At 32.1% G+C, this 17,564-nt stretch overlaps 1 protein-coding gene across 2 annotated transcripts in view; it reads left to right on the forward strand.

Annotated features, from left to right (window-relative positions):
• MS3_00009550 (uncharacterized protein) overlaps positions 1 to 2,660 on the forward strand; it is a 71,355-nt gene extending 68,695 nt beyond the window's left edge. For both annotated transcript variants that reach the window (XM_051217924.1, XM_035730450.2), the window contains exon 20: positions 1,600 to 2,660. Coding sequence is in view for 1 of the 2 variants with exons in the window: in XM_035730450.2 (XP_035589397.1) it covers positions 1,600 to 1,875 (276 nt within the window). In the remaining variant the exon portion in view is untranslated. The remainder of the gene's footprint in view (positions 1 to 1,599) is intronic.
• Positions 2,661 to 17,564: the final 14,904 nt, after the last annotated feature.

Below are 17,564 nucleotides of genomic sequence, written 5' to 3' on the forward strand. Positions count from 1 at the left end.
TGGTGGTTCTGCAAGTTTCAGCTCCGTACAGTAGAACTGTCTTAACGTTTGTATTGAAGACTGTGAGTTTGATGTTGGTTGACAGTCGATTCGAGTTCCATATGTCCTTCAATTGTAAGAATGCGGCCCTTGCTTTGTCAATACTCACCTTTACGTCTGCATCGGATCCTCCTTGTTCATCGATGATGCTTCCCAGATACATGAAAGATTCAACATCTTAGAGAGTTTTGCCATCAAGTGCTATTGAGCTGGTGTTTTCCGTGTTGTATTTAAGGATCTTTCCTTTTCCCTTGTGTATGTTGAGACCTACTACTGAAGAGGTAGAGGCTTATGCTATACTGTTTGTCTTAACATGCATTTGTTGATGTGTATGGGATAGAAGGACCAGGTCATCCGTGAAGTCTAAATCATCTAGTTGCATCCAACCTGTCCATTTTATTCCGTGCTTTCTCTCAGATGTCAAAGTCTTCATAATCCAGTCAACCACTGGAAGAGAGAGAGGCGGGAGAGTAGACAACCTTTTCTGACTCCGGTCCTTAGTTGGAATGCATCTGTCAGCTGTCCTCCATGCACCACTTTGCATTGTAGTCCGTCGTATGAATTCCGGATAGTGTTGCCGATGTTCCCAGGTACACCATAGTGTCGAAGAAGTTTACATAATGTTCTCTTATCTACACAGTCAAACGCCTTCTCATAATCAATGAAGTTAATGTGTAGTGACTAGTTCCACTCAACTGATTGTTCACCAATGATCCGTAGTGTCTCAATTTGATCTGTGCACGACCAATACTCACGGAATCCAGCCTGTTGATCTCGAAGTTGGGCGTCTACTGCGTCTTTCAACCGGTTCAGTGACACTGTTGAAAATCTTTCCTGGTACTGACAGTAGTGTGATGCCTCTGTAGCTCAGTTCTCACATTTGCTCAGATCTCTTTCCTTTGGTAACTTGATGAGGTGTCCTCCCTTCCAGTCCGTTGGCGCTCGTCCCTCCTCCCAAATCTTCTTGAATAGAAGGTGAAGTATCTTGGCAGTTACTTCAGTGTCTGACTTCAATGCTTCAGTTGCTGTATCGTCAGGTCCTGCTGCTTTCCCACTCTTCAGTTGTTTGGTGGCCATCCTGATTTTTTCGGTCGTTGATGGAGTGACATCTACTGGAAGGTCTTCGTGTGCTGCTTCGATGTTGGGTGGGTTCAATGGAGCTGGTTTATTCAAGAGTTCTTCAAAATACTTTACCCCTCTTCTCCTCTGTTCTTGAATTTCAGTGATTGGCCTGCCTTCTTTGTCCTTGACCCGTCCTACGATTAGAACAAGCAATTAATCATTACTTTTTAATTTCTTAATAGACTTTTCTAAATATCATAACTTTAGCTAAGTATTTCGAGGGATTTCGCAGAGTTTTAAAACTACATTTTATGTTATTCTATATAGCATAATTTGAACTTCAGTTCATAGATCAAAAACATTGTTGATGATGATGACGTAATATGAGTTAATTACTTCTATTTCTTTTGATCGAGGTTAATTTCTGATAAATCCGTATCAGCTGCCACAGTTTAACTGTTTACCCTTTTTAAATACTTCATATATTTTATTTTTCAGTCAAATATTTCTTCTGATATTGATACCAAAAATTACAATACTGTTAATATTCCTTCATCGAAACGACAAATTATCAAAATATCAGAAGTTACATCGTTACATGAAGAAATTAATATGATTAAACACATTTCAGAAGATAATATATCACAATCTAATTATAATCAATCTAGGCGAAGAATATCACTACAATCACCTGGACCGACAATTTTTATTGATCGACGACATAGTAAAGGAAATCGTAGAAGCAGTACATCTTCAAATATTACTGAACTTTAATAAATAATCAATAGATTGTGTATTACATAACATTAATAAGCATCTATAATATTGATTTTTTATAATCATAATCATATGTATTATTATGTATGAAAATGTTTTTTTCTATCTTTAACACGATATACTACTGAATTACTTTTAATGTGATCAACTTAGATCCAATTTGTTTTATAAGATGCTTTTTATTATTATTATTATTATTATTATTATTTTGACTGAATCGATATTTCGTGTTTGTTTATTTATTTGTTTGTTTTTCCTAATTATCTATCCTTTCAGTTCATCAATATTTTCTTTATGAGTTCTAGTACTAAGGTTAATGTATAAAAAAAACATACTATAAATGTTAAAAGGAAAGATTGTTGAATAATTCGATGAATAATTGTTTTCTTAGAGCAAAGGGGGAAAGGCTTTAAAAGACTTAGATTCCTAACGATTATGAAATTTCGTATATTCAGGTAATATTGAAGCACTTGTTCATAGTACACGTGTACCAACAGAGATTGATTAAAATCTAGGGAGAAATCTCGATAATAAGAAAACATAGACTTATCAAATTATAATTTTCACATCCAATGAACTAAATAGTGATCATTATAAACTCTCTGAGTGGATATTACATCAGGATCTGAAGTGATAAGTGCTGAGGTCTAGGTTAATTTAGTAGATGAGTCTCAAATAAAACAACATGGGCGTCCTGGATTTCATTGTCTTAATACATCCTACAAGATAATCACTTAAATCTTAAAATATTTTAAATGACAACAAGGACTTTTCAATCAAACTATCAAGTTCGTATAAAGGGGTTCTATCGAAAGTATGTGCCCTTAAGAAGTTTTAAAATAACAGAAATATAAATTCTCATTTATTTTAAGCGATTAAATTGAGCAAAAATGCATAGTGGCTAGCAGTGGAATCCAGGACGCGCGTTTCGTCCTATTTGGGACTCGACAGCCGGATGCACCTGCATCTCAGAGTTGATACTCACTCTGGGACTCGAATGCAGTACCGTTTGCTTCAAACGCTATCGCGTTATCCGCCTCACTACTGAATACTGATAGCCACTAGCTTGTGCAATGATGTGAAATTTAAATTCACTTGGTATTGTTTACTTAAATCTTCCCATTGATGTTTAGGACTGATTATAATTAAGTCCATTTTGCGAAATTTTTGTTAAATTAAAGAACATCAATATGGAACAACAGTATTTTGACCAAATCGGATGCGGATCTCCTTACAACATTAAGTGATTGAAATTAAAACTGTAAACTTATAGTATTCATTATAAGTACCACATAATTGGGAATTTAAGAGATCGATTCTGGAATAGATCAATAGTAAACAACTAAACAATGATGTTTGCTGTCATTAATTATTCATGTAATGCAGTTCCGTGATAAATTTAATCCTTAAATAATACAAAACATTCATAAAAAACCATTCTGTATTGTCATTAACTTAGAAATCTTCGAATAAACCGAGAACAGACGTATTCTTGTAAATTTCGAATCCATTTTTTGTATGTATATATGTGTCAATATTCAGTGATCAAATGTGAAATCTATACAGAAAATATACAACAATATAGCGTTCACAATGATCTTAATTATGATGACTTAATTTCATTCGTAACCAACTGTAAGTTAAACTAATTTAACTGATCTACCAAAATTAGTATGACGAATAATTTTCTGATTACAATAATGTACTACTTATTGATAGTTAAACGTTCTATTAGAAATGCTTTACTAGTTTTATTCCTATCTAGCTATTTAATTCAAACTATCGTTACTAAATTATCTAACTTTCCCCCTCCCCCACCTTACAATGTAGACTTGAAAACTAAATAACATTTCAAAGTTTTGTTAGAATTTAAAAGACCCCGTTAATAAAAACGTCCTTAGATTCAGAAGCTACAAATTTTCAGACGATTCTATCATCATTTAGTCAGAGAGTTAGAATCCGACACTTAATAGTGTAACCATTTCTGCTTGATTTAAACCTTTTCCAGCTTATAGAAATCTTTATAAATCATCCAAGACCAACACTCATCTAACATAATCTATAATTGCATTTAGAAATCTTCATGTACTAGGGATAGCAAGTATATATGAAGGATGCAAAAACGTCTTAAAAATCTTTCGAATATATTACTCTAAACTTATTTCTGAAAGGAAGCAAAGTTTAAGCAGGCACAGTTTTCATGTATCCAGAGGTATTTGACACAATGTGAGTACCTCTAAAATGTTTAAAATAGTCAACAAAGAACAAACATTTACTTTACTCCGCATTGTTGTTGCTATCATAATCAAATGCTTTGGACCTAGTCTATATGCATAGAAGAAAAATGTGATAAGCCTATCATTTAAATGATCAATAGATTTGTAATCAAATAACTTTATCCGTTAAATGATCTTTATGATAACCACCCATTAATTTAATTTTTATTTATATCAATTTATTATTTAATCGCCTATTGATTCTGTGGTGTGTACTACTGAAGTCGACAGATATAAGTAGTGTGTATCATCAATCGAAAGTGAAATGCCTGGCAGCACGAGGTTAAGAAGATCGAAGAAAGATTGCTGTTAAAACAAAGGAACAATGAAGTCCGAGACGAGTGTTTGACATTTTACAAATGAAGTATTTACTGTATTATTCTCAGATTTTATTGAGATGCTCTGTAATGTCGTGTCAAATACTTTCGATCATCCCCACTTGTGTTCTTGTTCACTACAATGGTAATCATTAGTAATAATGCTACTAGTTAAAATATGCTCATTACATTCTTATATCAATCAATCAATCTATAATTAATGACAGATTACATAGAGAAAAGCGTAAATGGGTTACATCTTACTTAGAATAAATGTATGCTATAAATTAATTGATTAACAATAACAACAATCTTGTCTAAAAGTTTTTCAAGTCCATCGAACAAATTATTCACACACCTTTTTTCATTGTAATAATATAAAACAATTGAATGAAGAAGAAGAAGAAGAAGAAGAAGAAACATACGCACACACACACACACACAAAATGAGTAAATGGGTTCAATAATAATTAAGTCAAGACACTTCATAAGTCCAATGTTAATTGTCGAAATGAATCTATCCGATAAATTAATTATTTATGAATAAGTACTTAATGACAAAAGTTAATGATTAAAGTTTATTTTGTAATTTTCTAATCTCTCTCTCTCTCTCTCTCTCTATATATATATATATATATATATATATACATAAAAATCAATACTTTGCCTACTTGGCAACTGATATTGGAAAGGAAATCTCCTTATTTCGTCAAACTATTGATCTTCAACTAATTCATATATGCATCATTTAAAGCCACATTGTTCAACGGTATTTTAGTCATTTGACTGGTTTGTAGGCAGATATAAATACTATAAGCATTTTTGCTTATAATGCTTGTAAATCCAGGCAATATCAAGGCAATACTCACAGGATGCACCTATACCAATAGGGAAACTGATCAATTGCAGTCTTAAATATCAATGGAAAGAGTCAAGTAAATAATACCAAGTGAATTTAGATATTAATGCTGTTAACTATGATCGTATGACAGATATTGTATGAGATAATAACGTGGGAGATTAGAAGTAATGATAACTAATACAAACTTTGCGTAACCTACAAAACCTAATGCAATTAAAGTGACCTTACCTCATCATACTAAAATTTTTATTCATTTATAACGTTTCTTGATCCAAACAAGAATATGTACGTGTCGATGGTGAGTAACAGCTCACCACCAACTTACATCTCTCACAAGCTATATGGCTTTAAGTGATTTGTTGACCCTGAAAGAGCAATTTGATTTTTGGATTAATCTGTAAGCGAACATATCAACAATAGGGAATACAATAAGTTATTATATGAGGAGTTCCATTTTTGTATTATGACTAGGGAAAATCTGTATGAACCGCTTTTCAGTACGTGATCTCTAACTTAACTTATTTGATGGTATGTGCATCCAAATGATCACTGATTAGAAATCTTCATGATTGATGCCCTGTCTAAATAAAGGTTTTTAATTGGTTCTTTTGTAGTGTCTTGGATGCTAATTAGCTAAAAGATCTAAAACGACAAAAAAATCCATTATTCAATTCTTCTTAACATTTAATAATTCTTTATTTAATACCAGTCCGTGACTAAAACCATCTTCGAAAGTTCAGATAAATTTTAAATTGAATTCAACTGTTTGATATTAATCAATCGCTGGTAAGCTTACATCTAACTTTTTTGAAAAAAAAAGCCTCTATGCCATGTCGGAAAAGAAGAGAACAATAGAAAAATGAACAGATCAATAACTAAGCACTTAGTATAAGACTGAATCTTATAATGAAAACAGTTAATCATAGTTAGCAACAAAAAAGACAATCTAATCACTGTTATTCAATACTGACTGACAGGGTACGATTTCCAGTATTTTACATAAATCCTGTAGAAGAAAATACTTTGTTCCAGTTTTTGAGTACACTTGAACATGTGTATGATCCATACCAATCCATACCAATCTTCTAAAATTACCAAACTTCATACAATCATTAAGTTAATAACCCATAAGTTAATTAATCTTTGTCAAGGCCTATTTTATTTCATTACAATTAACCTTTAAATAATTATCGTCTTCTTCTTCTTCTTTTAATTTTGCTGTTATTTTGATTTGTTGTTTAATTGAATATTGAATATAATTAAATGTTATTAATAATATAATTCTCATAGAAACTTAATTACTAACCCAATCATTCTCTTTTTTGGCATCTTTAATTCCCTTTTAAAACAGTAGAGAAAGTGGAATTCATTCAATTCGAATATAATATTGCACATATACACGCGCACACGCACACGCACGCACACATACATCCATACATGTATACATTCCACAAATGAATAAATATTAATATATAATCACTATGTAAATCTTACACAAATAAATGGATGTACAAAGATTAAAATAATTGAAGGTAGAACATAGATCAACTAATCAACTGCTTATAATCAAGAATCATTTAGTCTTATTGTTAGTTAGTTAGTTAGTTAGTCAGTTAGTTCGTTAATTGTTAAAGTTTAATTAGTATTATTCGGATTGCTCAAACTTTACTAAGCTGAAAATAGAGAGGAATTGAATTCCCTGAGGCTATATATACATATAGAGAGAGAGAGAGATTTGAGACTTTCTGTTGAACCATGTACAATATGAGCAAACAGATTTGTTCATGATTGTTTGTTATTGTCATCATTTTGCTTCAAAGAGTTCTTTCGATTTGTCCTTATTTTGTTCTTTTCTGAAAGAATTGCAACTAATTGTAGAAGTATACCATATCAATTGTATGTATGTATTTATATATGTGCAAGAAAGGGACACATCTACAGAGAGAGAAGGAATATGCGTTACACATAGATGTTTCTTTCTGTTCCCTTCACCTTCATTGTACATTTATTTCTAAATAATTATCTTTAATTATAAAACAGATGAATGATAAAAAGGTAAGTAACATAAAAACGAATCAGTTGACTAAATGTTCTATCATCAACAAAATGTGTTCTTCTTTCGTATTTATCCGTTAGCATAAATAATAATAATAATAATAAATGAAGGAATAAAATTAATCTCTGTATTACTATCTACCCTAAAATATGGTTAACTTATACATAAGCGATTGTATGTTGTTGTTTAGCTTGAAGCATACCTCATATCAAACTTTCCTTAAGTTTCATAATAATAACATCATTATCTTAACAAATATGTTTCCCAATTTTATCATCATCATCATCGAAATAATCATTGTTAGTTTTGTCGTTGTCGTTGTTGTTGAGAACACTCAAGTTGTTTCTTTTTCTGATCAGTAGGGGAAGAGTAAAAGTGGGGAATAAAATTTCTTACTTTAATTGACTAGAAACAATAACAGTAATAACGACGAAATAGAAAGAAAAAAAACGAAATTATTTCATCCATATAGAAAAGCTGATATATAAAGTTACAACAAGATAATTAAGGAAGAAAAAGTAAAGCAATTCATTGCTATCTTGTTTTTAATTCATCATTTCACTTGTATATAACCACACATCCATCTATACTTGTTGCCGTGTATGTTAACAGTTAAGTTAACGAAATAATTATAAAATCATTCTAAACATTTAATTGAGAAGGATGTTGATGAGCAAAGAAACAAGAAGAGAAATACTACAATTAATAATAATAATAATAATAGCTATTACTATTATTATTAATGAAAGTAATATTAATCTAATTACAAGGCAAACTATTTATCTCTATAGAAAAAAAGAGAAGAGAAACAAATAAAGACATTTGTACACATCAACATAACCATTCTCAATTGAGTTTACCCATAATATCAGAATAGAGGCTATAGAATTTCCCTTTACATATAGATAACAAATGAATTTGTAAGAGTATTATATTAATCACTAAACTCTAGGATACCAAAAGAAACTTTGTAATTGACGCAAAAATGCTATATTGTAGAGTTTATTGAATGTGAAACTTAAAATCATAAAGTGAATTCGGTTAGATAACCGATGAAAACTAGAAGGGCATTACTCATCTGTTAGCATTCATCACTCCAATAAAGATGAAGTTCTAAACTTCCGATCCTAAGGTTAATCCTTAAACTTCAAACCAGTTTACATTTCCAAATTCAATAATTTTTTGTTCATGAATCATTCCCATGGATGGCATTCACCATTTAAAATGTCAAGTTACAAGAGAATCCACATAACTGGTTTAGGTGAATGACAGTTTAACAAGGAATTCTAAACTACGACGGAACACCAATATCAATAATCACTGAGTTTCAGTTGTTTGATCTGTCCTGATGAAAGCTATAATCAAGTGACTGCTTGCCCCTCATATTGGCGGTTTCATAGATTGACTTAAGCTAGACAATCAACGGAAACTAAGAAGCAGTGAGTTCCTCTACCGTCCCAGCATGGAACTCCTCTATGGATATGCATAACCAAGACCGAATCAAGAATAGAACCTAAAACGTTCAGACTTCATAGTGGCAAAGTTACTTTTAGATCACTGAATATCATCAGTATCCGATAACTTATATTTCCAGGTTCATTTAATTCTCAATTACCGTTTTATTTTAATCCACAAGAGTTCATTAAACTAAAGTTAAACAAAACAGTTTTATTATGATACCCTTTGTGTTCACTTAGAATAACACCAAATAAAGTCACTGTATAACCAATCTGTTGTTTGTTCGTGTCTAATATCAACGGAGTGAAAAACTTTAGAAATCGTTAAAGTAAAATTAAACTACGAAAGTCTGACCAAATAATCAACGTTATATTTAATTTCATATCTGTCTACCACAAAACATGCAAGACGTATGTACTATAATGTCTAATTTTCTTGATAGTTGAATTCATGAGTCGATTAAAGCTAGACCACCATGGAAAACCTGAAGGCACCGGAAAACCTTTTCGTCCTCGTTTGGGACTTCTCAGCAGTGCGAATCCACAATTATTATTAGAAAAACCCACTATTCATAACTCCTTAATATTCAAAACTATTATCAAATTTTATTGGTTTTGAAAAAAACTTCAAAATAGAGACAATATGGTCACTGAATTTAATTTCCTGGTCAAAACAGATAAGAGTACAAGCCATTGGATACTAATACAGCAGTTTAAAGGTTAATTTTATCACCAAAAAGACTAAAGTTTTTTATTTCTATCATTCCCAAGGTTGTAAGTGTGTACTGTCACAAGAAAGTCCCCTATTAGTAAGACGCATTTTAGTGCTCCTTGCTTTTCATTTATGATCTGACTAAAACTTATCTTTGACGTCCACAACAAAATATGTCGTTTAAGCTCAAAAAAAAAATTTAAACTTTTAATGTTTTCGTTGGTCTTACACACTTCTAATTGCTCTTCGCACAAGTATTGTTACTCTTCAACTTATTCCAGTGAAGTGGAAATCACATATTCAATTCACTATAATCATGCAATTAAGTAGATTAAACATTAATAAATGAACAGCTAGAAGTTAAAAGAGAGTTTAAGGTGAATAATAATGAGACATGGAAAGAAAGTAAGTAATTATTTCCAGCATTTAAAATAGGTAGAAGAATTTCCTTAAGAATAATGATAAGAATTATTAATTGATTTTAGGATTATTTTTAAATCATAGATTATACCATTGTTAGTAATGAAAAACAAATTTTCTCAGCAGTGCGCGTCCACGATCCCACTTGTAGGATTCGAACACAGGACTTATCGGTCTGGTGCACGAACACTTAACCCTTAGGACACTGAGTCGACATCCGACACTGTCTTCAATAAGTTACTATCTCACAACAGACCCGGTTGAACTCCACTGGTCACGTCTACTCACTAGAACTTCAGGAAACGCATCTTAAAGCCAGTCACTAGTGAGCACATAATGATTATTGTCAGAATGAGTGTTTGCGGAAATCGCAGTAATTTAATGGTTGAATTCATGAGTCAATTTAAGCTAGACGACCCTGGAAAACCTGGGAGTGCATTGTTAAGGAGTCCAATACTGGGACGAAACGGCCGTCTAGTGCTTCAAGGTTATTTTAGGGTGGTCAAGCTTAAATCGACTCATGAATTAATAATTAAATTACTACAACTTCCTCAAACCCTCATTCTGACAACAAAAATTTCTGCCACAAAAATGATTGAATCGAAATTTTTCATTTTTAAATTTTTCAACACAGGGCTTTATGAAGATTGTAGTATTATCACGATTTGATTTAAGTTAGATCATGAATGAAAATATGGCAACACTGGAAGAACTTTTCGTCTCAGAATGGGTCTCTTCAGCTCTTCAGCACATCTATTTCCTACTTATGAGGAAATTCTTTTTCATATTCAATGGAAATATATTTTATTATTTTAAAAAGATCCACATAACTCATTTCATGTTTTTATTAGGAAAATGGAATGAAAAAGACAGTTCTAATTTTATAATAAATTCGTTAAGTATGGTAGTTACTTAATGCTGATTATGACAAAGTAGAAGAATATCTATTACTACACAGAATCATTTAAAAACATACTTAGAACAAACTAAAAACACAATATAAGGAAAGATGGATAGTGTCTAACAGTGGAATCCAGGACGCGCGTTTCGTCCTATTCGGGACGCTTCAGCTGGATGTCCCTGTATTTCAGAGTTGGTGTTTACTCCGGAACTCGAACCTAGTACCGCTTGCTTCAAACGCAGAGTAAACATCAACCCTGAGATAAAGGTATATCCAGCTGACGAATCCCAAATAGGAAGACACGCGCATCCTCGATTCTACTGCTAGCCACTATCCATCTTTCCTTACAATGTTTGTGAATTAAGGCAATATCGAGGTAATACACATAATATGCACATATGCCCACAAGAGACTAATCAATCGTAACCCCAAAAACAATGGGAAGATTCAAGTAAAACAATACCGATACGCTAAGTCACGAAACGTCAGAAAATCAAATTTTCGACTCATTGAGATATTACAAATATATTATTTATTTATAACAATCTACCCAGTGCTCAGTTTATTCGAAATTATCAAATCAAACCTTGGTAATGATAAATTCAATACCAACTGAATTTAAAAACACAGTAAGTTAAAATTATACGGCACTTTATATAAAAATCACGAAATGAACTTGAATAATTATAAACGTTTACTGACGCTGGTTAATCAAACAATCTGAAATCCATTTAGGAACAACGCTGAAAAATTTATGACCTCAAAAGTAAAAATTTTCATAACATTTCAATGATTTTATACATAGTTTAATTTGATCACAGTCGTAATTTCTTTTGACACTAACACAGCTAACCATTATCTCCAATTGAAATTGATAGACCATAATCCAAGTAAACACTTTGAACAATCAATATTCACTAAACTCCGTTTGTCAATAACAGAAGATTAGTTTCACAATCTGAAAAAGCTATTGACATTAAATATTTGCCTTTATAGGTTAACTTACATATGACACCATGTGTCTTCACATATGAACCTCAATCAAGAACTCAATTGATGAACGTAAATTTCGATTCAGTACTATACATAACAACTCCGCCTGTAGCTCTTCTAGAGTTACTGCCGGCCCCAAGTCCGGGTAAAGGAGGAGGGTTGTGCCTGCGGTTAGCGACCCCATCCCGTAGAAAACTAACTCACTAAGAAAACGCTAACCGGAAAAATTAATTCAAACTATTTAAACTTTGCTCTGGGAGTTCAAAAGTCTTCATTTAGAAGAGTCATGACGCCTCATGGTGAAATCCGAGTTCCTTCGGAAGTCACGAGGCTGACGCCCCTTCTGACAACCAGGACAAAACTTTCCATAGGTATATGGAACGTCCGGACAATGTGGGAGACCAATCAAATAGAAACGGAAGCGGCCTATGGTCCTCCACGAGGAGTAACAGGCGTAATTAAGTAATAACTATGCATAACAAAGAGTAGAATAATTTCCCATTACAATGCATAATTGAAAAATATTAGAAACTTTCACAATTGATTGATCACTGGGTGGCGATCAATGTCATGCGTGTCTAGTCTAGAAACTTTCACACATCACAAAAATGATGTATTTTTAGAAAATAATACATGATATGTATCTATGAAAAAGTATTATTCAACAAAATATAATTATTAACACGGGTGTATTTGTAAAGATTGTAGAATTTCACTATTTTAAATTACGAACTGATCTTAGCTAGATCACCATCAAAAGGCAGCCAACTTGAATATCGGGGCTACCTGTTCCTACCATCTAGATACTCCAACAAGTTATCTGTTTTTGTGTTTGTTTTAGCACATAATTATGCCTATTATTGTCATAACCTACTCAGGTGTGTTTATGGAAAGTTTACGACATTTCGCTGTACAAGTCACAAAAGAGCTTAATCAGAGACATCGTAGTTGTTGACAATATCCATCAAAAAGAATATACATTATTCACATATCGATTCCTGAACTGCTAGCATCTAACTAGCGACCACTCAATATTCATCACAAGGATCGATCAAGAAATAAGAAAAGGAAACTTGTTGAAATAATTTGCACTGAGAACTCCATATTGTGCCAAAAATATAATATTGAATAAAGCTAATAATAATAACACAAAGTTCCGGGCTTCAATCCCTTGTTTTGAAGTCGTTGATAAGCATTACTGAGGAATCCTTTACTAGGACGAAATAAATGTCTAGTGCTTTTTGGTTTCCAGTGGAAGTCTAGGTAAGCTTATGTTTTAGGTTTAATAAAAGTACAACTGTTTGTGTACATTCCGAACCAACTTAAAATTATAATGGTAAAGTATTCAATTGACTTATGTTGAATGAATAAACGACAAAACTAGTCAATCAGCAAAATTATTCAAAGTGACTTTGAAATTCCTACGTTAATGAATGCTTTTTCAACAGCATTAAGATATTAAAGTTTCATTTCAAATTTATTAATCTGACTTTAGTCATGTTTTTATTCCAAACTGTTTAACATTTATAACTTATCATCGGAAGTTTGGTCATTATTCAGTTTTTTTCTCATTAGTTTAGTTTAATTTTTGCTTCGATATTTTAATTTGAAATAGATATAAGTAGGAATTTGTACATCCAGCTGATGAGTCCCAAATAGGATGAAACGCGCGTCTTGAATTCCACTGCTAGCCACTATCAATCTTTGCTTAAAAAATTTTTGTTCGGAACGATTAAAAAAATAATCTTTCACATGACTTGATACGGAGATTCTGTAATATTTCCTCTCTCTCTCTTATAAAATCCAAACTGGCATAAAATAAATTCATTAATGTATATTGCAGTTTATGTTAAATAACATCTAATTGACATGTCATTATTGAAATACTGAGCTAAAGTAACTTTCCAAAACAAAAAAAAAACAATAAAACCGAATTACTAGTCATCACACTTTATTATCTAACTGGACAGTTTTTAACACTGATACTTCCTCATAGTTTCACTACGTAAACTGTATCATTTTCAGTAAAAAAGTGTACTACATAGAAAAACTACTCGGTATTTATGCTTCAGAGTATAAACACATATTTTAATCGTTGGATTTATGAGTCGACGTAAGCTAGACCACTGTTGAAAAAGTGGAAGCACTGGACGGCCGTTTATCCTGATAAAGTTAGACTACAATGACATAGAACAACAGACATGACAATAATATTATGTATATGTGATCTGTATGACCGCGGTAATGTTATAATAGTTTTAAAAGTAAAAGAGATAAACAAATACATTATTCACCTTCACTAAACAATGATCAATCTTTAGTACATTTTGATTTCTAATCAAACAGCTTCTATGATGTACAAGCATGCTAATTATTTAAAACTGGGAATTTCGAATTATTAATATAGATACTGTCATTATTTTCTGATTTTGTATACATTAACTTTATTATTTATTTATTTAAGCATGTAAAAATTGGTACAAAGAGGCAACAAATAGACATGCGCCATATAAATCATTCGATTCATGTGGGGGGAATATTACCCGAGTACCCAAACCGAAGCAGGAGGTTTAATTAGGGGGGGCTACATTCTAGGCCTCCGACCTAAAGGTCTACTCCACAAAGCAGTGGAGCAACGTAAGGAGATGCAGTCCCATGGTAGCCAGTGACCAATAATAGGTTCATACGCCATTTGTTTCCTTAGGATTCTGGAGCTCATATACTCTATTGGTTTGGAATTAGGGTTTTCTACCCCTCCCCTAGGTGAATCCGCCATATCCACCAACTCGGTTAAGGTACTGGACATTCGCTTTTCGTCCTCTCAATTTCGTAAACAATACCCTCGCCGCGAGAAGGTAATGAGTACGGCTGAGAGTGGGAGGAGTCAGCTTTCCCTCTCGAAATGCTCTCAAATGGCCATGTACATACAACCATTGCCATATATTAATTAATTTTCTTCTGTTCAACTTAGCACATTTCCGCTCGGTAAAAAGATAAGCTACATTGATCTAACATTTAAACCTGTTATAACTTGGGGAAAATTCTATGTTCATATAACAAGTTTGAGATTGATTGCGTAAATTGATATGAATATGGCCTAGTGATGATTACTTGAATAAACCGAATTGTCTGTACAAGCCTCCTTAAAGTATATCTAGTGGCAACAAAAGTCAGCTAACCAGCGAAATGTTATATTTTTTAGCTAAATGACATATCTGCATATAGAAAATATTAGACACAAAAAAGCACTCGAAATACAATGCTATCAAGTCCTAAGTTCGAACCCAACTCCAACTTCGGTTTATGCAAGCGATTAGTATTAGTAACTCTTATGATTAGAGTGTGGCCGATACCTAGTAAACTGGTAAATGAGTTAATTTAATTAATTTAAATTTACAAGTTTGTAAATCAATAACCAGCCAAAGAAATTAAGACATGAGTTTTAGTCTCATTCCCTGTCCACCGTATCACACCCCAAAAGGTACGTCGTCTAGTCTAAATTCTCTCACCCAATATCGATATCGTTGCCACCCGTACTTTCAGGACAAACAAATCTTAGGATTGCTTATGTTGGTAGACAGTGGAACTACACATCGAACACTGTGTTCGTAGAAAGATAATAACTAATTGATTGATGAATAGTGATTGATATTTTATTTATCTGGATCTTAATAATGACTGAGGTCAATCGATCAAGTTGCAATATAAATACTAGTATACTGAACTCAGAATGACATGCACTGTTTTTCATGTTAGGTTGTTTGAGATCAGTCAGTAGAAGGCCTTGAACTTATGTTTTATAATAGATTGCACTAATTAATAAGTTATTTATGTAATTTCTTAGCAAAATATTCTCCTAGTGGGCTGAAAATTCTCATTGTTAACGTCTCGGACTGTGAAAGTGAGTGCTACTGTCTTGAAATCATCAAATTATAGTAGTTCTCTTAAAATTTATGCCGAAACTTTAAAACTGTTTCGTTAAGAATATCTGGATAACCCAGTGAATTCTTGAAACGTTTACATTCGTTCACTTGGTGCTTTTTACTTGTACCTTCCCATTGTTATTTATAAGTGTAATTGATCAGTCTCTTGTTGGCATATGTGTATCCTGTGCAGACTACCTCGATATTGCCTGAAGTCACAAGCTTTATAAGTAAAGATGGATAGTGGTTAGCAGTAGAATCCAGGACGCGCGTTTCATCCTATTTGGGACTTGTTAGCTGAACTAAACGCACGTCCTGAATTCCATTGATAGCCACTATCCATCTTTGTTTACATTTGTTATTGTCTGTCTCTATCCTGGTTTCCAACAGATTTGTTCTTATTAAGTAAAACTCTATGAATATTATAAAAACTGTATAATATTAAATATTTTATTGTAACTAATTAAATATATTTCTATACATTCCAACATGGAGTATAGAAGTGCTAATATCATACAACAGCTTACAAGGAAACAATAATTTCAGTAATGATGTTAATGAAAAAATCATCTTTGCCCATATGTTGGACGCCTGTGGTTTCATTGTTACTATTATTATTATCAGTATTATTATTATTGTTATGCAATAAAAGAGAACACTTCAGTTTGTTTTATAATTTAGTTTCAATTTAGAACCCCATGTGTCTATTGTTTCCAACTTGTTTAGTACAAATTAAATAAAGATTTATTGTTTAAACTATTCAGTATTACTTTCGATAATAATAATAATACTATTAAATCCCATGTCACTTTGCATACAGTACACAAAGACGTATGTAAATATGTCAGCTAAAGATAAGCAATGAGCACACCTAGACACTGTTATTGTACGATGTGATTGAATAATAATAATAATGGTAATAATAATAGAAATGGTAATAATAATGGTGAGGTTGTGTGTAATAAAATTAATATTAATATTTTGTCATTTGGGAAATCAGTGCACAAACAATATCAATTATATATAAATGAATATTAAACAATTATAAATGCTTATAAAGAATATGTATGTTATATGATTCGAGGCTAACAGTGGGTAGCCTTTAGATGAGATAGGCTTGGTATTGACCGATACTCATCAGCTTCATGTATGATAAATCATCTTAGATGATCACATCACCTATTGGCATAATATAAAGAAATTTCCATCTGTGTCTTTTACATAATTCAACGTTAATATATATTGTTGTTTCTTCTAATACCTATCATGGTCTATTCATTTTCCCAGACATTGTAATAATTTTGCAACTTAATATCACAAATGACTATTTAGATAATCATCAAAGACTGAGAACCATTGAAAAGTTGTTTCAATTTAATGAAGTAATTGTTCATTCATGATCCTACTATAGGTTCAACACGATTCACTACTTGACTTTAGATTTAGACGAAAATCACCTTAAAAATTCATAATATCTATTATTCGTGATATCATCAGAACCGTAAATTTGATGAAAACCAAAGTGGAAGAAAAATTATCAGACAAAAATAATGATGAACAATTATTAGAAAACCATTGTAAATTGATTACTGTTAAAAATACTGACCATTCAGTGGATTAAACACAAGGTACTATCAGCAAGACCTGGACGCTCTGGACTCAATCTTTATTTAATTTCTGGAGAATGATAATTCAAAGAAGAAAAATTAATTCAATCATTCCTGGTTTACAGTAGTTCTCTATTTGATGGCATCTAGTGATGAAAATGA

The sequence above is a fragment of the Schistosoma haematobium genome, chromosome 7 (assembly GCF_000699445.3).
Source record: "Schistosoma haematobium chromosome 7, whole genome shotgun sequence".
In the NCBI taxonomy this organism is placed as follows: Eukaryota; Metazoa; Platyhelminthes; class Trematoda; order Strigeidida; family Schistosomatidae; genus Schistosoma; species Schistosoma haematobium.